Raw genomic sequence first — 24,332 nt, 5'->3', positions numbered from 1 at the left:
CACACACAGACTCCTCAATCCAGCATGTTGATGCTTCTTCCCAGCTATTTCCCTCTAAGCATCCTATGTTAAATTTGCAGTGCAATTTAAGTTACTGTTATGGGCACTGACTAAAATCCCTCTTCAGCTTTTTGTCTTCTTAGCATCAGAACACAAATAGCACTCCACTATCACTAGAAAAGGATAACCACTTTAGAACCTACTTCTTAGATTCCGAGTCTATCCAGCCAGGACTGGAATAAACTGCTTATAAAAAATGAACAGAGTCATCCTAAAGAAGAAGGTGCCGCTGGCGCATACAGCAGTGTGAGAGCACAAGCCCAGCGTTAGCTCATCTGTTCACTTCCAAGTGTCCTAAGTCTGTTTCCTGTCCTCACTCAAGGACCAACACAACAGTGATGAATTTTGTTTGACTTTTTATTTCTGTGTATCTTAAGTGGAACGTGGAAAGGAACAGAAGCTGTACGGTGTATAAGGCCCGTGTTTTATGTGGAAGTGAATCTTACCCACAACACACATAAACCAAAATAAGTTAAAGAGAAGCTGAAGACAGTTTCTTCTTGCCATTGCTGATGGAGCTGCTCATCTTAAGCTTCTGTTCCATAAGCTCACAAAAACTAAATCATTAAAAAAAGTTGACTAAGTGAGATCTGGTCCACGCAGTCTCCGGTACCAGGAGAATTTTAACAAGGGCGATGGTCTGGTACGCGTTTTCTGGGGAGAAAAAGAAAGATCAGAAAGCTTTCCCCTATGCCGAGGCTGACCAGCCTCCCCCCCTCCTGCCTTTATTTTTCTATTGATGTTTTGTATTCAGTGCCAGATTCATCTCACAGCATTGAGATGGCAGTGCCTTTTGTGCTAAGACACAAGCTTTGGTCATAGCAAGAAAGGAGTCATAAAACAGTGCAAACTACATCGCAAGGGCAGGATAACCTGCCTAGAAGTAAGATTTCTTCCTACACTTTGTAACAAACACGATTTTGTTTCAGGTGCAGATTCTGTTTCAGAAGCAGCTGCACATTTAACTGTGCATTCTTCTAAAAGAAAAGCCCCTTACATTTCACTCAGCCACTTCTGCAGATGTTTTAGTACTCTAAGAGCCATGTGACTAGATGGTGTCTTCAGATTAAGCAGGCATTTCTCAGGAACGCTATGCTGAGTGCACTGATGGCTCTAAGGGCCTGTTCATATTGCTCATACAGAAAAATTCATATTAAACAAGCGCTGGCACGTCAGATGTCAGCCTTCATCTCAAATAGTTTCAGACTGAGACTTTTTCTGCAGCTACTCTTCCTTGGAAGGAGGTTACTTCATACTACTGTAGCTGACCAATGCAGACATCCTAGTCGTACCTCGGAGCTGCTTTAATGATGTCGTCTACACGAAGAATCATTTCTGCTGCTTCAGCTGCACTCAGCAGAACTTGTCTCTTGACTTGGAAACTTTCTGTCACTCCCAGCGCTGCCATGTCTCCAATGGTGCCCTCTTTCATATCTGAAAGAAAACACAGGTTAAGAAGTGGTTTGTTTTGTGTGGGCTTTTCCCTTCCCTTGCTTATTTGGAAGGAAATTACCAGAAGCTGATGACCCAACAGTTTACCGGTTCAAATGAACTATACTGACAGTAGGGGAGGTATTAAGTAAAGCAATTCACATCAGGGTCCCTCCCTTAAGTTCATAATTCCTCTCCAGTTATTATTATTTTTAAATCACTGCACCTACTGTGGCATTAACATACTCAGTTCTTCCAGCTGAGTTTATCAGTGACAAACACCTTCAGTAAGTGTAACCCTCCCCCCCCCACACTCAAACAGCAATCCAAGAAGAGAAATAACATCAAGCTCTTTACCAAGTCCGTAAGTCGTCTTCCCTTCACTGTGAGCAGCTCTGAGCTGAGCAACCAAATCCGCACTGTCATAACCAGCGTTATCAGCTATTATTGTTGGGATCTAAGAAGATAAACACAACAAGTTGGTTTTAATTAACACATGGACTGATTCCTACAGTCAAAAACATCACACACTTTGACACTGCCATCTGACTATTCAGTTTCAAGAAGAGCAGCTAATCAAAAACAGTAGATTATCTGTCACATTGATCAGAAAATAGAAAAAACAATCCAACCAGCCTTTTGTTTAAAGCTGTAAGACAACAGCTGAGAGGACAGAAGTGCATTAGCAGATTTGTCACCTTGTTTTACATGGACAGAAAGAAACATGTTTCTGTTCATCACTTCATACTACAACTGGAGGGTGTAAGAACGCAGCTTACCAATCAGCACCAACCACCAGATCAGTGTTTACAAACCCTGCATGAACTGACAGAAGAGGTAACACCGAGTCTCACTTGGCTCCTTACTTCTTTTCTTTCAGAGAGATGCTTCACAGACTAATTCCCTAAGGAGGGGTTTTCCTAATTTAAAACAGAGAAACAGGAAGGCAACCCGTCCCCGCACTGAGTGCCTGTTAACACCATGATATTCTATAAACTTATTTTCTTGTGGTACTTCAATTCCTACTAAGACACAGCCGGCAGCAGAAGTCCAGAAACTTCTGGATAGCACTAGAGCACAAATACAATCAAACGGAATACAAGGGCTTTTGTAGAAACAGTAATTTTTCATCCAAGATACATTATTATATCTTAGAAAGCCAGAAGGTGGACAAAGAAGCAATGGTCTGATATCAGAAGTCAATAAACCAATGAGCTCTCGCAGCTTTACATTAATCCAGCATTCTGATTAACCAAACTTACCATTCGTAAAGCCTTAGCAAAGGACTCCATTGCAACAGATTCCTTGCCAGGAGTTCTGATAGCAAGTTCTGCAACAGCATTAGCCATCAGCATCTCTGAACAACCTGCACAATGAAGACACACAAGTGTTTTATACGTATGTGAGTTGAATAGTAATACAAAATGTGTACCATGCCCATAGTACAGAGAATTCAATACCTCCACCATAAACAGTTCTAGTGTCCTTCACAGTCTGGGCAAGAACACAGAGAGCATCGTGCAAAGACCTCTCAGCTTCATCTAGAATTTGTTGTGTTGCTCCACGCAGAACTATGGTACAGGCTTCACCTACGAAGTTCAAATACAGGAAGATTGAAAACAAACAAACAATAACAGCAAGATGAGAGCATTAACATGGCACGAGACAATTAAATCACAAAGCACTTGAAATGGTTTTGCCATCACTGCAATTAAATTCTACATAAAGCAATCCATTTGTACAGAGGAAGAGAGGAAGTATGATGACATTTCACAGGCAGACTGAAATGATGTGCACTATACTTCTGCTTTCATCAGTGAGCTGCTCCCAGTATTTCCTAGTTTAACAGGAAGCGAATCTTTTATCTCAAAACAAGCACCTGGAAATTGATGGTACTGGTATTTTATTAGAACCAGCTGGCCAGTTCTCGAAGCATGACAGATTGCTACTTCTCTCATCAATTTAATCACCCCAAGTAGAAATCCTGGATACATACTCCCAATTGCTTATGTAAATGTTTAATGTAATGTAAATGAACAGTTTTCATCCATGAAGATGTATTTTTGCAGGAATCGTGTTTTATTGAAGAGTAAGGCATTTGGAAAAAGATAGATAAGTCACTACATGGCATTGCCATCTGGGTAACTGAACAGCGCCAGCAGAGTTAAACACTGCAGTGCGCCATCCCTGTTAAAAAACACTCACCCATTGCCACACCAGAGAAATGAATGAGTTTATCTTCTCCAATCATGACTTCTTCAATCAGCTTGCAGCTTCCTAGCTTTACTAGCTCGGGGTGATCAAAGGTTGATGCAATTTCACCACCTACAAATGAAAGGTTATATGAAGTCAAAAGGCATCCTCAAGACCAAAAAAGGAAAGAAAACAAATCCACATAACCGCACATAGGAACAAATTCAACATAACAATATTGATAAGCCAGATTTTTCTGATGTCAGTGTATGTACCAGAAGCCTTCTGCTGACATTGGTAAGCCCTTAAAATGTCAGTGTTTTGTGCCAGAAGAACTACAATAGCTCTAAAGAAATCACTCACATGCATTCATTCACACATTCACAAATGCTCTATTAGACCTCATTAGTTCACAGCACTGCTTTAGTTGCAGCTACGAAGCAAGATGAAATGTATAGTACAGTATGCATTTATGCTCTATTATTTGATCCAGCATGGTCTATCACTGTCCACTCGCTCTGTCTATAAAATCTGAATTTCTTCCGTAATAAAGCTTCTCACTGCATCAAGGTGCCTACAGACAGCAGCACACAACTGCAGTTTTAGTTTTAATTACTAAAGCAGACCATAAATTTTCTCTCTGCAAAACAAACTCTCCATTTCCCTGATCACTGACCACTATTGAAAATATCCAGATTGTTCACATTATTTCAAGTCCACATCAAGCTGATGACTCAGGCCCGCATTTTTAACATAGGATGTGCCCTTACTCTTCTGTTATTACAGTAAAACATACATTTATAACAAGGTTGAAGTATCTTTTCCCCAGAAAACAAACTTTTCTAACACTTATCAAGCACGGACTTGATCTGAAGTATTTTTAAAATACAAAAGACAATTTAACCAGTTCATATTTCTATTTTTCACTTAGATTCATGGCTCTTCTCTCATGGTTGGTAGAGAAAACATCTTTACATCATTATGAAGGAAGGATTCAGAATCAACCATTTTACAAGTGAAACGTTATATACTAAGAACAGAAACTGAGTGTTCTTTCAATAGCAGATAACTGAGCGCTGGTATATCCACAACTTAGTTTTAAAGTTACTTATGCTTAATTTCATAGCCCTCCATACCTGTCTGTAGGCAAGTTGTGTAAAATAAAGCTTATGCTTTTCGAATTCACAGATCTCCCTAATAGCTCAAAGAAAGTAAAAGCCAGGTGATCAGTCACTGACATTTACTGAAGATCAAACAAATGCCACCCTCCATGCATTGCACAGTAAAGCCGTCTAACAGTAAAGCAGCCTACATACCTGTAACGAGAGCCAGACGTTCCACGCCAGCAAAGTCTGCATGTTCAATAGCCATGACACCAGCAGCCCCAAAAAGCTGTTCAGGGTAGTTGTAGATGAGCTGTCTGCAATGAAAGCAAAGGCACAACTTCTAATTACAGAAACAACAAACATTTTGTAAGATTCTAAACCCTTTGTTACTCGGGTACCAAAGGACAGTCAATTCTTAGCAGCATGGATGTAGATTTCTGAAAGCTACAGGAACAGCTGTATGTGAGGCACCAGCCACCCAAAGTCACACTCACACAGAAGCAAACAAACAGCAGTGACGGGGAAAGAAAGAAAAGCTACAAAAATTCAAACTACAATAGTTCTGAACACATTGCCTCTGAGGACACAATATCACCAATGCTTTGAATTCCAAGTCCATTGATTCTAGGTGCTTGACAGAAGCTTAGCTGCCAATTCTATAGCAAGGTGCACAAGAACAACGTGGAAAAGATTTTCTTTAATTCCTTACCAACGCAAAATCCCAAAAACCAAAGTATTTTCCCCTTTCAAATCAGAGGAGAGCTGTAGAAATTCAGAAGCTGGGAGACATCACCTCATGAAAATAGATACTTATAGTCTATCTTCAAAAGATACAAATGGCACTTCTGGTTACATACAAAGAAGAGTCTTCCTACTCTAGATCAATATTGCCTTGATCCATCACACATCTCCTTGGTGGTATTTAAGTGGCAAACATATCACCTCACTACTTTGTGTTTGCATTATACACCCCAGCCCTTCTCCATGAAAACATACCTGTTAATAAAGCAGTTTATTCCATGCTTAAGGATGCGCTCTACTTTCTCCTTCATTTTTTCCTTTTCTGCCTGTTCTATTTCTGCAACCTTTGCTGTAGAGTCCACTCTAACACGAGAGCCAAAAATCTAAATTAAAGAGAACAAGTTCAGCCTGAACAGATAACTCTGCTTATGAAAACACTGTTTCAAAACAGCAGTCCCGTACGTACCTTAATCTTATCTGTATCCATACCAGTGTTTGCAATGAGAATCTTTGCATTCTCAATTCTTTTTGGCTGGTTTACACCAATCTTCTTGTCAAGCAAAAAGCCTGTAGAAATAGAAGATTTTTTTGAAGACTTCAAATTAAGAAAGGACAACAGTCCATTTATATTATTGTAAAAATAAAAGTCTTGTAAAGTAATACCATAAAGTATTGTAAAATTCAGTTTACCATAGCAATGCATAACTTTTAAGTTTCATTTCTTAAGCACAATTACAGCCAACATACAAACACTTACCCTCATCTAAGTAAGAATCAGCCAAACTTCCACCAAGCTTCTTAATGATGTGGATGGCTTCCAAGTTCCCAGAACCCTTCAATCTAAGAACAGCTTCTACAGCCAGCTTGACAAAGTGATCTTTATGATGAGTGAGTAATTTTGATGAGAGAGTTGTTCCTGCAATGTTCATCAAGTCTTCACGGAACTTCACTTCATCATCACTACAATAAAGGCAACACAGCTACATTAGTAGGTCTCAATCTGGCAGCCTTGAGTATCACTAGACTATCACTATCATGGTATTTCTGCTTGGTGTTTTGAGATAATACCCATACTCATTTAGAAACTGGAGAAGCCACAGGTGAAATATTTTTTTGAAGCTGGCTTTAAATTAATTTAGCCTCATTTTTGTTGAAGCGGTACTTTGTTAACTGCTAGTTGTCATTTCTTTTACAACATCAATGCTGCCTTACAGTAATTACCTGCATTTTGCTACTTTGATCAGGGACCACGTTAGCATGTACTATCAGCAACCTGTATGTCAAGATGACACCCATGATTTTTGGCTATGTAACATGGTACAACATTTAAACCTACACTAGTAAGTAGAAATTGGTGCTTCTTCTTTCTATATCAAGGCTATATCTAATATATATATATATATATATTTAATTGCCCTTGCACTATTTGTACTAAAACACTGGACTGGTATTCTATGATATGTAATTTCACTACAAGAATAGTTTAAACTGATTAACAACAAAAACTCTGCACCTGCTTAGAAAAGCCTGTGCAGTCAGGTAAAGAATTCAAAGAAACTTAAAATCAGAGCAAGAGATCTGAAATAACGACTCAGACTTTTGTCCTATGGAGAGAATTACTGTTCATTTTCTGTTTCTGAATACCACAAGCAATTTTCAGTAGTCTTACAAAGCTTTTACAGTTCACCAAACTCAAAAGTAGTCTCTTCCCCTCAAGTATTCATTTATTCTGCTTCTTTCAAACAGCAAAAAAATCCCCAGCATTCTATAATTCTCATTGGTAAGTTTCATTCTCAAATAGTTTATAACGAGCTTCCACAACTCTACATTACTAACCCATGATCCACAGCTGCTTTCAAGAGTGCCTCTCTCGAAGCTTTTGTGGCTGCCCTCCAACCTGCAATGATGGTCTGAGGATGAATCTTCTTTGAAATCAGTAACTCTGCCTCCTATTTGAATAAAATTAATCATTAGCTTTCTTAAACAGAACATTTACATTAACTAGGAAAGATATTTCGGAGTAGTCTGAAGATTCTGAATGCCAGCAAAAGCATCAGGACTATAAAAATGAAGTGAAGACCTGAGAGAGGGAGAACATCCTAGGCACCTTTCCACTCCCCCCCCCTCCAATCCAGGCAAATATGATCTGCCCTTGGAATTAAGTAACAAAACTAATTCTAATATGAATAGCAACCAGACACATGCATCAAAACAGCCAACTCTCACTTGATGTTACACATTGGTTCCTTGTTCATTTAAACCTGTAACTGAAGGTGCAGTGGGGGCTCAGAGGAAAGCAAGGAACACCCTCAAAGTCCCTTTTGCAAGGAAGTCAGCAAGCTGACACACCATTTCTCAGATGCTCCTAATCTCAGATCCACTAACTATGACCATTAGATTCCCCAGTACAGCTTGAGTTCTTCAGTTCTAGGACCTATTTCATAGTGACTTCAAACACAGTGTTTGGTAATCTTCAATCTGCAGTGTTTAAAAGGAATATTACAAATTCAGGTCATGTGCACACAACAACAGAAATTGACAAGGCTGGTTTTTCCCCTCCTGGACACTGTGGAAAAGGATTTTAAAGGAGCCTCACATTGCATGCACTGCTCAATGCAAAATCCAGAAACTGGCCTATGACACAGGAATACTTTGTTTCACTTGTAAAATAAAATAAGGAGAAAGTATTTTTTAAAGAAATGTATCAAATCAAAATACTTGTGAGTCTATGCATTATACCGACTACATCAAAATATATCTAAAATAATACATGAAGACAGTATGCAAGGGTTTTTTCCTACCAGTTTAATGGCAACGGGGCAAAGTATTCCTATCCTTTGGGAGCCCACTTCATAAGCATCAACAACACATCTCCTACTGGCATCCCAGGACTACACAGCCTATATGAAACCGTCTAAAAATGTTAATACATCACCCTCAGCAACTCAGCTGCCAACACTGTGACAGACGTAGTTCCATCACCAACTTCATCATCTTGAACCTTTGACATATCTAAAAGAAAGGCACTGCATTAATGCTTGCATTCAAAACAGACTGAACGCCCCTAGCAGCTATTATCTTCAGCATTTGTACCTCACATGACTTTAAGGAAGAAAAAAGAATTCCACTGCCAAAGAGGCTGTCAAACTGTAACTCAGACTGAAACTGAGATGCAAATCAAACACAACATCATCCTTCAAATTCCCCATCGTCGTTTGCAACACAGACCTGTTTTAGCCTATCAGTATTCAAGAGCCACCCCCCTCTCAACGTGTGCCTAAAGATCATGATCAAAATAAAGTAAGGCCAGACAGATGCTCTCAAGTATAGATAAGCAATATCACAGAATATGTCAATTTTTCACACTGTGTAGAATATTTCTCTATGAAGAAGTTAAAACTACGTAAGAAAGTTACAAGTGAAGAAATTCCATGTATGACAATGACAAACTGTTAGAAACTCACCAACCAAGACCTTGGCAGCTGGGTTGTCAACTCCAATAGCTTTCAGGATGGTTGCACCATCATTGGTCACTGTCACCGTGCTATCCCTCCCAGTACTGAGGAGAATCTTGTCCTACGTGATGCAAGAAATAGAACAGTTTGAAAAAGAACAGTAACTATTAAAACTAAATTATCATACAATGGTGCGAGTTAGAAGGGACCTTAAAAACCATCCAGTTTCAACCTCCTGCTGTGGGCTGGTCGCTGTCCACCAGCTCAGGCTGCCGAGGGCCCCATCCAACCTGGCCTTGAACAGCTCCAGGGATGGGGGTATCCACAGCTTCCCTGGACAGCTGTGCCAGGGCCTCTTTACCCTCAGAGTGAAGTATTTCCCCCTTATAACTAATCTAAACCTGCCCTCTTTCAGAGTAAAAATATTACACCTTGTCCCATCACTACACACTCTTCCCAGCTTTCCTGTAGGCTTCTACACCGGAAGGCTGCACTGAGGTCTCCCTGGAGCCTTTGTTTCTCCAGGTTCAACAAGCCAAGCTCCTTCAGCCTGTCTCTGTAAGAGAGGTGCTCCAGCCCTCTCATCATCCCTGTGTCCTCTACTGGACCCACTCCAATAGCTCCACGCTTTTCTTGTGTCAGGCACCCCAACCCAGAGTATTGCAGGCATGTCCTCTTAAGAGAGAACAGGGGGGACAATGCCCTCCCTCTCTCTGCTGATTACAACTGTTTCAATACAGCCCAGAGCATGGTTGGCTTCCTGGACTACAAGCATGCATTGCTGGCTCATATTCAGCTTTTCATTCAACAATCTATCCAAGTCCTCCTCCACAGGGCTCCAGTCATTGCCCAGCCTGTGTTCATGTCTGCGATTGCCTTGACCCAGGTGCAGAATCTTGCACTTGGCCTCACGAACCTCCATGAGGTTTGCGTGGGCTAAAGCCTGAAATGAACAGGTCTGACCACTGAGGACTTGAAGCTATCTTACCATGCCTTTAGGTCCCAGAGTGCTCTTGACCAGGTCACCAATAGCGATTGCACCAACAAAGGATGACTGTAACAAAAACAAATACACCTTAGAAAATTCTTTATTTCTACTTTAAAACAGTAAGTAAGAGCTAGGCTCTAACTTCCAAGGGGACATCTTAACTAAATTCTTCTACAGGCAAACTCCTTCCAGAAGAATCTGGTTCCAAGTTTCTTAAGTGCTACATTTCAGTAACGTACTTAATTTTTGCAGTAAGCATAAAACCACATAACAGAGCCAAAAGACTTCCAAGGAATAAGAACCTCCTAAGCTGAGATACACAGAATCACAGAATGACCCGGGTTGGAAGGGACCTCAAGGATCATGTAGTTCCAACCCCCCTGCCTGGCAGGGCCACCAAACATACACCTTTACTAGATCAGGTTGCCCAGGGCCCCATCCAGCATGGCCTTGAAAGAAGAACACTGCTGATATGAACAAAACACTTCTACCTTCTGTAACAACAAAAGACAAAACGAGACTACTGAAGCTCTACAGCAGTACACATTGAAAGTAAATTTAAATGTAAAAGAACGACTGTAATTACCCAGAGCATCATTTATCTGAGAGAATAAACTTACCAACCGAGCTGTTTCTGCTTTCTCTTCATCTGCACCTGCCTTGAAAATGTTGACGGGAGCGAGAGAAATGGACGCCTACAGCAGAGAGAGCAGAGAATAGTCCCGGAGCTTTGACAAAACACTGTATTCTAAACACAAATCCCCAGCACTAGCAAGCTAAGATGGCTTTAATACTGAAATCATTCCCGTGTCACGCTTGGTTTTGATAACAAGTACATTAATACTGAATAGACCCGCCCGCGGCCTAACGGGCTCGCCTCGTGCGCGCTCTGGAACCTTCCAGGCCCAACCTCCTCCTCCACACTCCACTCCACTCCCCGCCGCTCCGCGCCTCCTTCGTTCCCTCTCCCCCCCTCGGGTGGAAGCTCCGCGGGCGCGGTGCGGGGCCGTCCGTTGCTCACCATGATGCCGAGGGACACACAGCCGGCTCCGGTACGGGACGAGCTCACACACCGCCACACAGCGCCACAGCACGGCGGAATTGCCGTCACAGGAAGCGGCGGGGATGGAGCCGCGCGGCGCTGTGGGAGATGCAGTCCGCACCGAGGCGGGGGGAGGGAGCGGGATGGGGCAGCCCGCCATTACCTCAATGGGGGCATACAGGAAAGGGACTTGTCACAGAGCACAGAGCATGTACAGCTACTAAGCTGTACACTGAAACAGGGCTCGTTGAGATTAGACATTTATATATGAGGGTGACGGAGCACTGGAACAGGCTGCCCAGGGAGGTGGTGCAGTCTCCTTCTCTGGAGATATTCAAGACCCTCCTGGACACCTACCTGTGCGACGTGGTGTAGGGAGCCTGCTTTGGCAGGGGTGTTGGACTCAATGATCTCTAGAGGTCCCTTCCAACCCCTACAATCCTGTGTGATATTACAGAAGAGCAAAACAGGCTACTAATGCAGTATGCACCCACACTAACAGCAGCACATATTAAAGTAACCCACACGTTATTTTCAATGTAAAATCAATAGTTTATTGCCATGCTACAATTATTATTATTTTTTTTTCCAAATGAAGTTGGCACTGGTAAAGGGGAAAACATCATAATACATAATACAGCTTTAAAGGTGAACATTTGGTAAGCTTTCTCAATTAGGATCGCTTCAAACAAGGGGGGGGGGGGGGGGGNCTGTTTGTTTTTTGTTTGTTGGGGTTTTTTGTGTGTTTTTTTTTTTTTAAGATTAACATGGAATGGCATAAAAATACACTCTTTCTGCATAGTATAATTTTCATCAAAGAAATATGGAATGTCTGTAAAAACAAATTCATCCAACAGGGCAAATGAAGTTTTATAAACAGTTTGGCAATGATACTCTCACTGTTTAGACCTTTTTATATAAAAGAAATAAAAATCTAGAAAGCTACCTTTATACAAAGTTGCTATATTTATGCCTTTAAGTAGGAAAAAAAAAACATTTTATAATGCAAATTAGGACATACAATAATCTTACAATATCATACAATGTAATGACAAGAAAGGAACATACAACGTAAGATTTTGGCCTTTTGTAGAAACACGTATTTCTGCATTTAATAAATGCATTTGTGGCACACTGGTGACTACTGTATTCTTACTCCTACCAGCCAGCACACGTGATAGAACTGTTGTCAGCTGTACTGTAAGGGCAGCTCTGCGGTTTAGATAGAAAACACAGACGATATTTCATGAGACATAAGGTGATGCTGCAGTGGATTGAGATGTAACACGCAAAAAAGGCAACGCCTGCTGGTTGAGACATTGTGGGGTACTGTACAACATTACTGTCTTTCATACCAGAGCATTTCATATACATTCAGTTCTTATGTACCAAAGTCTTACAAGTGAGAACATTTGTCTTCAAGATTTGGCAAATTTCAGGGAAAATACAAAGTTAGTACCAAATATATAATATATTATATATAAAATGCAGGTGTATGATATACACACATATTCTAATGCAAAAAAACTGCATTAATATGGAGTTAAGTTCACTGATATCCACTCCTAAATAACACAACCATTACAAATACAGGTGTAATCCTGATCTTTCACACACTTAGAATCACTTCCTCTTTCATACACAATAGTTAAAGCAATATATATGCAGGTATGACTAAGAAATCAAAACACACATACTAGTCTGAACTCTGACCACAGCAAATAGGATTCCTGTTTTCAGTACATGTAATTAAATATATTTATATTTTTACAGTATTTTTAGACCATTCCTGAAGAACTTGACCAACCAGGTCCTCAGGTGTAACAGAGCTGCTGTCAGCAGAACTCAATCTTGTAGGAACACACCCGGAGGCCCAGACGCAGATATGAATTAGTTGTTTGGCTTCAAGGGATGCTGCACGAGGCCCGAGCACTAGGAAGGCAGATTCCCTGATGACATCAAAGCTCCTACTTTAGACTTCTTGTTCTACTGCCAAAGGGAAGGACCAGAGCAAAGGACGCACCGACCCCAGGCTCTCTGGGCTGCTGGCAAGTGGTTGAGTGTAACCACACATGGCATGGCCCTGGCACTGGGGAGAGGCAAGGTGAGCTTCATGGCACCTTTGTGCTAAGGCTTCTCCAGAGAGCAGAAGAGCTGCTCCTCCACATTCATCTCTTGACAGTTCATTCACCACAGGTCTCGGACGGGAGCTGTGACTGGGACCTCGAAGCATGAAGGGCTTTTGCAGACATGCAGGAAGACAGTCCCTGTTCCAGAGGGCTCGAGCCTATTTCATGATCATATTTTTACAGAATCTCCTTTGTATATACACATTTGCTACATAAAATAGAATTACACCGAAGTAATGGGTATATCAGAAAACAGTGTCACAATGTATGTATATTACCACACTAAATAATTATTAAAACTGCAAGAAAAAATTCAAAATGCCCTTTGTAATATATAAAAATATAGAAATGTCCAAAACTTGTTTCATCAACTTTAAAGGTAACTTTATATCTCATGTTCTATCTGTACACCTACATATTTCCAAACAAAACACTGCGTTAATCTGGAGCAAACACCACATTGGGATAACATCCTCATAAGACATCTGACGACTTACAGCACAACATCACAAGAAATAGCGTACTGATGGTCAGAGTTACAGCTGCTAAGACTTTATTCACTTATCTTGTCCAAAAGAGGAATTTCTAAAGATTGAGAAAGGACCTTATTTACAGAAAGGGTTGTTAAGCACTGGAATAGGCTCCCCAGGGAGGTGGTTGAATCGCCATCCCTGGATGTGTTTAAGAGCCGTTTGGATGTAGTGCTCAGGGATATGATTTAGCAGAGGGTTGTTAGAGTCATGGTACTATGGTTAGGCTGCGGTTGGACTTGATGATTTTTGAGGTCTTTCCCAACCTGAGTAATTCTGATTCTATGACATTTGCTCATGACTTTGTGTCTTTTCAATGCATGTTATATAAAAGGACATTGACAGACTTGACTCCATCTTAACGCAGTCTTTTGTGGTGGAATTTCTTCTCTTTTTTTTTTTTTTTATTTTTCTCTTTTGGAGTGTAGATGAATTTAAAATAAAGATGTAAATGAACTTAAGTTGATTTTAAGAGAATACTGTCAAATATAAACGCCTAATTTGCTGCATCAAAGAAAAGATGGGAAAAGATCTTATCATTAAATTCTAAAACCACCTAATTCTGTCCATCAAACCAGAAGGATCACATTTCTTTTGGCTTCTTGGGGGCTACAGAAAAACTTCAGATCTCAGTCAGCTACCAGTTCCTAATATATCAGTTTTATCTTATTTGCAACCACTGAGTTAGTTTGTACAGTGAAAAAAAAAAAATCACCATCGAATCTACATTACACAAAGAGGAAAATACTGCTCAGAAATAGAGGTCTGGATCAAATACAGCTTTATATGCTGAAAGTAGTGCATGAAGCTGACCAGAACTTGCAGTTCTACTTCCCCAACAGTGATGACAATCTACTGTCTCATGATTCTGTCTCAGTGTGAAGTAGTTACGTAAATAACTGATTCTGAGCAAACACACTGTCCAATATCCAGCAGATGAGAAGCCCTTTCTGACGTTGTTTTGGACTTGATACAGCCAAGACCTTTCCATGGTCACTTCTACACTGAAGCCCCGGTCAGAGGTTCAAACACATGCCAATGTTTAGGTATCTGGGGGCGGTGATGGGGGGGAAATTAAGCAATTTATGATTTCTACAGAAGTTTTGTAGACTTTAATAGGAACAGGGTTTCAATGCACACCCTTAAATTTAACACATATGCAAAACTTACTTATTGAGGGGAAAAAAAACCAACATTCCGAATTAATAGCTAAAAGTCACTGTAAAATTTTCTTCTGGAATCGCATAGAAACAGTACAAAATTAAAACTAGACTCCCTCTTTGTATCCATCTGAGGAGAAATATTTTTGCCATACAAGCAATGGATTAGATTCTCACTGAGTGTACTTCTGGTACCATCCTCATTACATACTTTTGGTCACCGCTTCAACATTTTCTTTCTCTTAAAGATACTCCGATGTCTTTCACAAGTCATTGCACCGAAGGAATATCTTCAGTTAAAGGCTTTCCCTCGCTAAACGTGCTTGAAGGGCAGCAGCCAATTGCATGCTACTGAAGAAAAGTAGAGCCGGTAGCGGTGTTGCCATTCTTGCAGGACCTACCGTGTGGAAACTTAATGTCTTAGTTACTAAAGAAAACTGTTATCTACTTGAAGCTTCTCACTCTATGCATCTGTGGGGCCAAAATAAATATGAGCTAAATACTGTGGTGAGACTTCAGCTGAAAATTCAATCCTAAATTACAGACACTAAACCTAACAACACAACCTTTAAAGAGACCGAAAATACATTTACCAAGTCTCAAAGGGTAAAGTGCATCACAACTACATCTACTTCAAGGGTCATAAAATAGAGAAATAAAAAGAATGCTAAAGATGAGCAGTGCAGGTAACGGGACTACCCAGTATGTTTGCAGCTTACACAAAACAAGAAAGCGTTATTCCACCTGTAGAAGAGGATATAAAACATAGTCCTAGAAAATATGGTGCCAGATTTGTTAATATAACTAAGGCTACAGGAAGTTTTCACTTGACTCTGCTTGATGAGTATTTCATTTAGTACATGTTAAACACAAGAAGAAAAATAATGCCATGGCTATGCATTCAGAAATCACAGAACAAAATCTCAATAGGTTCTCAATTCTGGGGACCAGAGCTAAGAAAACACCTCACATGAAGTACTGTGAAACTTGCATTAAAAAATAATAATAAAAAAAAAATTATTATTCAGACCATCTCTTGTATTTGAGACTAAGATAAATGCATAGGACAGTGCACCAGAACTCAGGGGGGATGTTTCTTGTCATTTTGGCAGCTCACTTTGGATCTGCACTAGGTCTGTTTCCCTACCTGACAATGACAAAGTGTCCTCAGTCTCACAGGTGTGTTTTACGAGTTCAGTTAATCAGAGTTGGAGACACCTGTACTATACAGATGAGGACCAAATATTTCTAGGCAGCTATCTAGATCAAACACATTTGCCTCAGAACACATACTGAAGCAGCAGGTTGGCTCACAGATTTAAGTGTGCTTAAATGTATGTTCTTAAGTTAAGAACAAGAATCACACCAGTATCATTAACCCAGTATTGTGCAATACCTCATAACTTCTCTTCGGTACAAGACTGGTCCACAACACAAGTTAAAGCAACAGAAAGGAGCGTTAACACTGCAGACCTGTAAAAATCTCTAGTTCTAGGTAGCCTTCACCTTCTTGAGTACCAAGTTCTCCCCACAAGCCAACAGATCTATCACAACAGTTTGCATAGCTTGACAGTGAAATCATTATCATCTCATTCCAGTTCCTCGTAATGGTCTCAGCCCACACCGATCTCTTACTTCTGCAAATTGTATTCTCTGTAAATCTGGCATTTCGATACCACACAGTGTAAAGAATTATTACAAGTCTTTCAGAGTTAAAAGGTTGCCTGATATCCCTTAATGATGTGGCAAGAAACATGTATTTCAGATGCTACCGTTGCTACCACTACTAAACTGAGAGAAGACCAAAGAAAGAGTTAACAAACTTACAGGGATACACTCCAATTTAAAAACCTGAAAAAATATATATATTTTTAAATAAAACAGTTTTAAATATTGCATGAAGACCCTTATTTATTTTCCAGGTCTTCACATGGCTTTTCTTGCATTTTTTTTCCTCACAGAGTTCAAGGGTTATTTTACATCACACCAGTTCACAAGTGTCAGTTCCTTTACAATCCCCTCCGCTGCTGCTGCTAGTACCAAGGTGCACCTGCAATACTGCCAGAATCCTACAACTATTCAGAGCATTGAAAAAAGGAAACAAGTTCCGCTAAGGGTGCGTCTGGCATATTCAAATGACATTTTGCTTGGATGTACCTGTAACACTGTGCAGCTTTCACTGAAACCAAATTCACCAACTGCAAAAGGAAAAGAAGTATACTCATAGACAATACTACCTGCAGATAATTTACTACGTATCTTTCTAAATTATACTATCGACTATGGATGCACATTGCTAGAATGTACAATTTCCTACAAAGAGCTACCAAGTCCAGTACCCTGACTCCCACGTAACCTGTGTCTGAATCTTCAGAGGAAGACAATAACTGCATAATAAACCTTTCCAGTTGTGCAATAATGCATGCTGCTGGAGAGCTGGGATATCTCAGTCAGGCTTAAAAAAGTACAATGCTGGACAAAGACAAACATTTGACCTTCAAGAGTCTTTCTTTGTCAAATGCAGAGAGTGAGACAAACACATACACAACCCTGAACAATAATTAAAGCTATGTACAAGATTTTGACTCTTAACACAACAGATAAAAAGAAACACAAATGCAAAGAAAGGAAGGCACAGTGAACTAAGAAATGATAAAAGAGCCTTAATTCATATAGCCAACCTGTGAATTCCTTCACACACACAAAAAAACTCTAACAACATTAAAATCCATCTGATTTCACAGGGAACGTGATATGCCACTTGGAATTCTCTTCTATCTGAAGTAGCTTAAGGCTGGGTTTAGATGTGTTTATAGCAACGATCAACGGACTTTGATGTGACTTCTCAAATATCACACAACTTATGAAAACTACAGGGAATTAAATGCCTTCTTGCCCATTCGGTGTTTGAGGAATTTAAAAAAAATAAAGAAAAAGAAAGAAAAGTGTGGTGTTTATATCCCTTGAGATGAACCGATACATCTTGTGTACATCAAACCGAGTGAGTTAATGAATTACATACATTTCATTCTGAAGGAGCCACGTCGATGAGAAATGAACGTAGATATTTGTCTTGAAAGATTAGGTTTACCTGCTAATAACACATATATCAAGAGGCTTTAAAAAGTGTTATAAATGCCATTAATTGACTATAGGCACCAGACCAGAATATTTATAAATTCAAAACTGGCATGTCACTCAGACTCTAATCAATTTAAAGAGGCACTGTGAAAGGTGGCGATGCTGCTATGCAGTAATTACTACCATAGAATGAAATAGTGTTACCTAAATGAATACTTGCTCTACATTAATTCCCTTTAGTTAGACAAGTACATGAAGTATGCAGAAAAAGTTCTATTAGTCTATAAAAGGCGTTAGTGTTAAGAAATGCAAAGTACTTGCATCTTCAATTTTATAAACTTCACAAAAGGTGCAAATGATTTAATGCTTCCCAGGCTCACATAGGCAGGTCAGTACTGTTATGTCTAGTTTTCCTAGAAGTACCGTCATCTCGGGGCAGTGCTTTTTGCAGGCTTGACATAGCAGCAGTTCTTTCAATGTCTATCACAGCATACAGCTCTGTGCGCCTGGTTGGAGTTTGCGGAAGTGGAGTGGTGGGGGTTTTGGGAGTCTGAGGGTTGTCGGAGTCACTACCACCTTCCAAGTCAACCTGTATGTAGTTGAGCTGCCTGTGTTCTAAACTCGGACGTCTAATGTCAAAGTTAAAGACGGTTGGGGTACAGTCCCGACGTCGTGGAAATTCTATTTTATGAGCACTTGATGGTACTGTTACATTCTCTGTATTGACATAATTATGCATTGGATCTAGGTTATTGTGGTAGCCATTCAGAGATGGGGTCTTTGGTCCTAAACTGTCATCTTCATCTCTACTCAGCTTGCGGGATTCCCAAACAGGAGGCAAGGATGGCAAGTTCTCATAGTTCAACAGCGCAGTTCTCCTCTGAGCAGAGTTGTTAATGTTCTGGGTATCTGAGGTACTTGTGGATGTCAAACGACCTCTCCTGACCCCTGAGGCACTAGGGATTGATAACCTATTTATATTTTCGTACACCAATTTATTACCAGATGGTGTTTCTCTACGTTCATCACTGTCGTACCCAGTGTCCCATTCAGTATTGTTTGTGCTGCTGCCACTAACTTGGTCTCTCCCAAGTTGCTCCAGTTTCTCTCTTTCCATTAACTGCCTTTGAACAGGGGTTGGTCCTAAAACAAACTTGACTCCTTCAGGCTCCAGGAGAACGTGAGCATCTCTGTCATCAGTACACATCTGATCTTCTTTTACTTTAGTTGTTTCAGTGTTTGAAAGCTTTGATTCCAGTGGCGCATGCACACTTGATCGATTTTTTCTTTCCTCTTGTACGCCAGTAGTGTTGACATAAGTGTGCACCTGAAAGGAAGAAAAAAGATAAAATAAAGGAGATGATGCCATTTTGCCACATTTTGCTGAGCTGTGCTCTACTTTTGTTGTTGTTGATTTATTGCTGGTTTCGTTACTCTTACTCTAATGAAAGAGTAGAATTTAGCTGTGCTCTAGTTAAAGGTAGTTAAAGCTTTCCAGGTTCTACTCCAGCTCTGCTCTGGTCAGGAAGAAACTACTAACTTATCTTTCCAAGTTCCCACATCAACATAAGGCTGAAAGGGAAAGACTAGAGTAAAGAACGCCACCTCTAAACTTACACTTTGAGCACTCAAATATCAAGGGCAGTATTTGACAGCAGAACTCACCCCCACCTTTACAACTTCTCTGTCAAGCTCTACAAATTGAAGTGTTATTTACAGCTCACCTGACTCTACGCTGATTCTTTAAATTCATTTAGTCTGCAGTAACAACTCCTGAGATTTTCTGTAGAGGCTCCAACCCAATTCCCTCCCAAAAGACAGCTCACTGCGCTGCTCACCTTCTTTTATTTTCAACCCTTTCTTATCACCAGATTATGTTTTACTGAATTTAACTAACATTATTGTCAGCATCTCAAATGATGATAAAAGCCTCAAACTTCATGATAGTGTACTTTCTCAGACTGGCAAGGTTTTCACTGAGGACCTCAGCATCCTAGAAGAATGACCTCACATAAACCTCGTTAAGTTAAGCAAGGCAAATGTAAAGTCCGGTGCCTGGCATGGAACAATACCGACAATACAGGCCGGTACTAACTGACTAGAAAAAAGTCTTGTAGAAAAGCACCAGTGGTCTAAGTTGAATGTGAGTCAGCAGTGCGCCCTTGCAGCAATGAATACAAACTTTCTGCTGGTTGGTGTTACATAAAGCACAGCCAGTAGGTTTAGGAAAGTAATCATCTTCAATTCACTACTGTCGATACTGAATTTGGACTGATGGGCTCCCAGAAGAGGAAGGACACCAATGTACTGGAGAGAGTCCAGTTGGGGGCCCATGACTAGAGGGACTGGAACACATGATACACATGGAAATGCCGAGGGAGATGTCCTTGTTGCCTTAAGTAAAGGGTAGGAAGCAATTTAATAGCTCTTTTCAACTATTTTTAGACAGTTAATGAGAAGACAGAGTCAGAAACTTTTTAGAGACATTCAACAAAAGCATAAAGGGCAATCAACACCAGCTGTAACAGGAAAAATTCCAGTAAGCGAAAAATGCTTTGACAATAAGGGTGACAATAAGCTCAGAGACAGTGTGGGATCAAAAACATAAGCCTACAGGACAAACATGAGAAAAATCTGAACAAATGTTGAACACGAACTACACAAGGAGAAAAAAATACCCACTTGTTCCTCTGCTACAAGCAGAGGATGCGTTGATTCTTCACCAACAGAGGGGAGGCGTGCACTTCCAACAGAAGGATGCCTGCTGGAAGGATGCGATGAAGCATCTCCAAAAGACGGATATCTGGGATAGCCATTAGGTAAACTTTGCGCATTGAACCCAGGAGCTGATTCAATTAGAAAATAAACAAAACCACGTTAGAATAGAACATTTAACTGTATCCAAGTATAACGCATTTTATACGTTAATCTTCAACTTTCAGAAGAAATAAAAATATGTAAAATAGTTAAATAGTCACAAGGTGGATTTGCTGGGGAACTGCAGAACGGAACATCCCAGTACTTATATAAGCTAAATACCACATTATATTCAGGTATGTTGTTTGCCATTATAGCAATACTTACTGGTAGGTGTTCGAGGGGTTCTTGGAGCTTCCAACTCAGTTTGATGGTTATTCCTTTCTACTACTGGTTCTTCTACCACATTTATACTATTATTCTGCATTATCTCTTGCAACATATTAAATAGCTCTTCTGCACGGGCACATTTAAAAGCAAAGATTCCTACAAATACACAAGAAAAAGAAATCTAAATAATTCACAAAAAGCATAACGTACAATATATATAACTTTCAAGCAAAATAACTGGAATCCACATTACAAACAGCTGTTAAGAAAGGGAAAAAGGTTAGGAACTTTTATTGCAGCAAAAACACACACAAATACAGTGAAATCCTTTCAAGTGTGTTTCAACGTGGAACAAAAATTGGTTCCATTAAAAGCAAAACTAAGTTTTGAGGGTTAAATGAGGGGTAAAAAGGAAAAGAAACACAAACATCAACATTTCTTTTATGTTGATAACAAGGATGCCTACAAAAAAAAACCTAAATGAAATCACCATGATGCTACAAGATCACATTTGTTAAACCAGATTTCTATGAAATTGCTACATGATACCTGTACAAGGGGAAAGAAGAATTTAAACACTGCAAAAATAGTTAAGTTTCTTTAAGAAGATTAAATGTAAAGCCAGTAGGACAAACTGCATGAAACAGACAGTAACAAACCAACTGGCTTTGGCTAAAGGGATAGACACAGAGCACAAAGTCAGCAGCAATACTGTGTGTTTGACATGTGTATTGTGCCGCTTTGCCTTTGAACAGCAGGGAGCACCCCAACTTACCCTCACCAGCAAACTCGCAGCTTTGGGTTATTCTTCCATTGAAAGCATGAAGTTAAAGTTGACATGCTTGTTACACATGGGTGCAGATCCTCTTATTTATTTATTTTTTAATGAGTATCTCAATCTTTGCTAAAAACCACCTGGCTATACTGCAGCTTCTGTCAGTGCAATAATGCAACATGCTGGCAATTACTATCACCATGTATTTATTGATGGACACAGAACTGCAAAAGTAGTACCAGAAATGCTCCATGTGGCAGAAGCTGACAAACCTCACTGGGAATACACCAAATGGGCTGAGAGGAATGTCTGTCAACAATCAATATTCAGCTGGTGCAGTCAATAAGTTCCATGCTTGCAATAAAACAGCTGTAGAGCTGCTTCTACTACATTGTTCCCTAACAAATGAGCCAGTTCAAATTCAATAGCCTACATTTCATTTTTGCTGTACTTCCAAAAAAATTTGCACCAGATACTTAAACCTCAACAGACCAAAACCAATAATAATAACAAATCTAAGAAATAAACAACAAGAACAGTGACTAGTACAATTGGTAAAAATGGCAGAGCAGTATTCTTCAGTACTTAATATTATGTAAGGAAGGCAAGAAACAAAAGAGGGAAGAAAGGGTTGCTGCTCACAAAGTCTACTTAATCTTCTCTTGAAAAGCAAACGAAATTGAAAGGGTAGAGAGAGTTGTACAGTCAGTGAAAAAGCTTGCAGACTTGGTAAGTGGCTGTGGAAAAGAACCTCCAAAATATCACTTTCAATTGAGTTTTATTAGTATCTACTTCATATATTTAAATGAAGCAGTGAATTAAACCTGCAAAAATCCATTTAAGTGCATTTTTTCAAACCAAAGTTCACACTTTTTTCCTCAGAAGTCTGAAAGTTTAGTTTAATGCACAGTATTCTGTAACATTTAAAAGCATCTCAATTTCTCACTAGGAGCTGAATCAAGAATGCCTTCTAAACTCTTACTGTAAATTAATTGTCTGCCCTCACCGCTGCTTTGACAATGAAGTTTGACCAAGTTTGGTTAGGATCAAGTTTGTTACTGTTCCTAACTTAATAGTGAATTTAAAAAGTATTTTGCCGTTGCTAAATAACGTGATTTACAAGAGATACAACCACATGCTGAAAATCTCTAAGAAAATAAGAACTCAAATAACACACTAGATCAATACACGAGAATTCCAAGTACATAGAGCTGCATCACAGCATGAAGATGCAAAACAAGGCTCAGACCTCAGCCCAATACAGCTATTCCTCCATCAGGGCCTGCTGTTACAAACAGCAACAGAAAAGCCTGTCTTGGCCAAGATGGGGGTGATCTGAGGGCTGGAAAGGAAACTGACTTTTTCCTGATCAAAGGCACACAGATGATAAGTCGGCATAGCTGGAGTTTCCAGTCTTCATATAAAATTTGAAAAGAATTGAGAACTATGTCACTGATACAAATGAAAGTGATATTAGTTTCAAGAAGAGGTTGAAACAAAGGTGTGATGCTGAAGACAATGAAAATAAGGTAAGCATAACCAGCTCACTCCAGCGTTTCAGACTCTTAAAAATATAAAAAATAGCAAACTTTGTGCTCTGAAAAGATTCCTCAACAGCCCCAGCTTTCCTTGCCCTTCCTTGAAAGCCAACTCAAACTCCAATGGCAGGGAAACTTCCCTGTGAAAACCTTCTAAGCTGACCAGAGCTATCAACCCCAAAACACCAAGTGCTCCAGAACAAAAACTGTGAACAACTCAAATTCTCATTTTACCATAAGCCCATTCCACTTACTTTTTTTTCCAGGAACTGCATCCACGTATAAAACTATGTCCATTATAACCATTGTCAAAGGGCAGGGAAGTACATAATAATGATTAAACAAGTTGTCAGCTATCAAATACACTTCTGAAAATCTCCTTATACAAAAATTCAACATACCTTGTCCAGTTTGACACCTTCTACCACTTTCAAAAGAGAAAAGATTTGAGTCGTAGCCATAGCGACGGAGACAGAGGTAGTGCCATTTTACGGAGTCCCTTTTACGGGTGTACAAAATTAGTTCTGTATCTGTAAGTTCCATTATGCCAGAACCCAGCTCATTACCATCATCATCCACATTAATAACCTACAGAAAGGAAGTTAAATAACATTAGGTAAGTAACTGAGCACCAGTACTACTATTATCATCTTAATGTTTCACTAATGCATCTATCTGCTCCATCATAAGAGCTGTGATCCTTTAGGTAAAGTTTAAGAGAAAAAAACTCACCAAACCAGTTCCTTTGCTCTTCCAACCCAGAATTAAAATTACACATATTTTAAAAGCAACATGAGTGAGAATATAAAACATTATCGCAAAATCTGTGGTGATACTTAAAATAGAAGAGATTTAAGGTTAATGAGGTTTCAAACTGACACTACGTACACATTCTAGTATTTACACGGGGATATCTCAGGTAATTAAATCTTTCAAAGTCTCATTTCTAAAAAAATTATTTACTCTGTCATGTAACCCCACTTACAGCTGAGAAAAGCACTGAGAAGAGGCTATAA

The 24,332-nt window shown here is 39.8% G+C and overlaps 2 protein-coding genes across 2 annotated transcripts in view; both read right to left on the bottom strand.

The window, feature by feature from the left end:
- Positions 1–399: 399 nt before the first annotated feature.
- Positions 400–11,131, bottom strand: CCT2 (chaperonin containing TCP1 subunit 2). The gene is made up of 16 exons (XM_015856119.2): positions 10,996–11,131; positions 10,595–10,669; positions 9,975–10,040; positions 8,996–9,107; positions 8,467–8,543; positions 7,368–7,480; positions 6,289–6,491; positions 5,998–6,098; positions 5,787–5,914; positions 5,001–5,104; positions 3,697–3,816; positions 2,952–3,080; positions 2,754–2,857; positions 1,849–1,948; positions 1,353–1,494; positions 400–714 (listed from the first exon to the last, which is right to left on the bottom strand). Exons 1-16 carry the CDS (start codon positions 10,996–10,998, stop codon positions 684–686), a joined length of 1,608 nt encoding a protein of 535 aa, XP_015711605.1. The 5' UTR covers positions 10,999–11,131; the 3' UTR covers positions 400–683.
- A 416-nt stretch (positions 11,132–11,547) lies between these two features.
- The window catches only part of FRS2 (fibroblast growth factor receptor substrate 2), a 41,662-nt gene continuing 28,877 nt past the window's right edge, over positions 11,548–24,332 (bottom strand). The window contains exons 4-7 of the mRNA XM_015856144.2: positions 23,718–23,904; positions 21,001–21,159; positions 20,599–20,762; positions 11,548–19,243 (exon numbers count right to left, since the gene is read on the bottom strand). Coding sequence (XP_015711630.1) covers positions 18,293–19,243; positions 20,599–20,762; positions 21,001–21,159; positions 23,718–23,904 — 1,461 coding nt within the window. The 3' untranslated portion in view covers positions 11,548–18,292. The remainder of the gene's footprint in view (positions 19,244–20,598; positions 20,763–21,000; positions 21,160–23,717; positions 23,905–24,332) is intronic.

The sequence above is a fragment of the Coturnix japonica genome, chromosome 1 (assembly GCF_001577835.2).
Source record: "Coturnix japonica isolate 7356 chromosome 1, Coturnix japonica 2.1, whole genome shotgun sequence".
NCBI classification, from domain to species: domain Eukaryota; kingdom Metazoa; phylum Chordata; class Aves; order Galliformes; family Phasianidae; genus Coturnix; species Coturnix japonica.
This window is presented reverse-complemented; position numbering and strand designations above follow the sequence as displayed.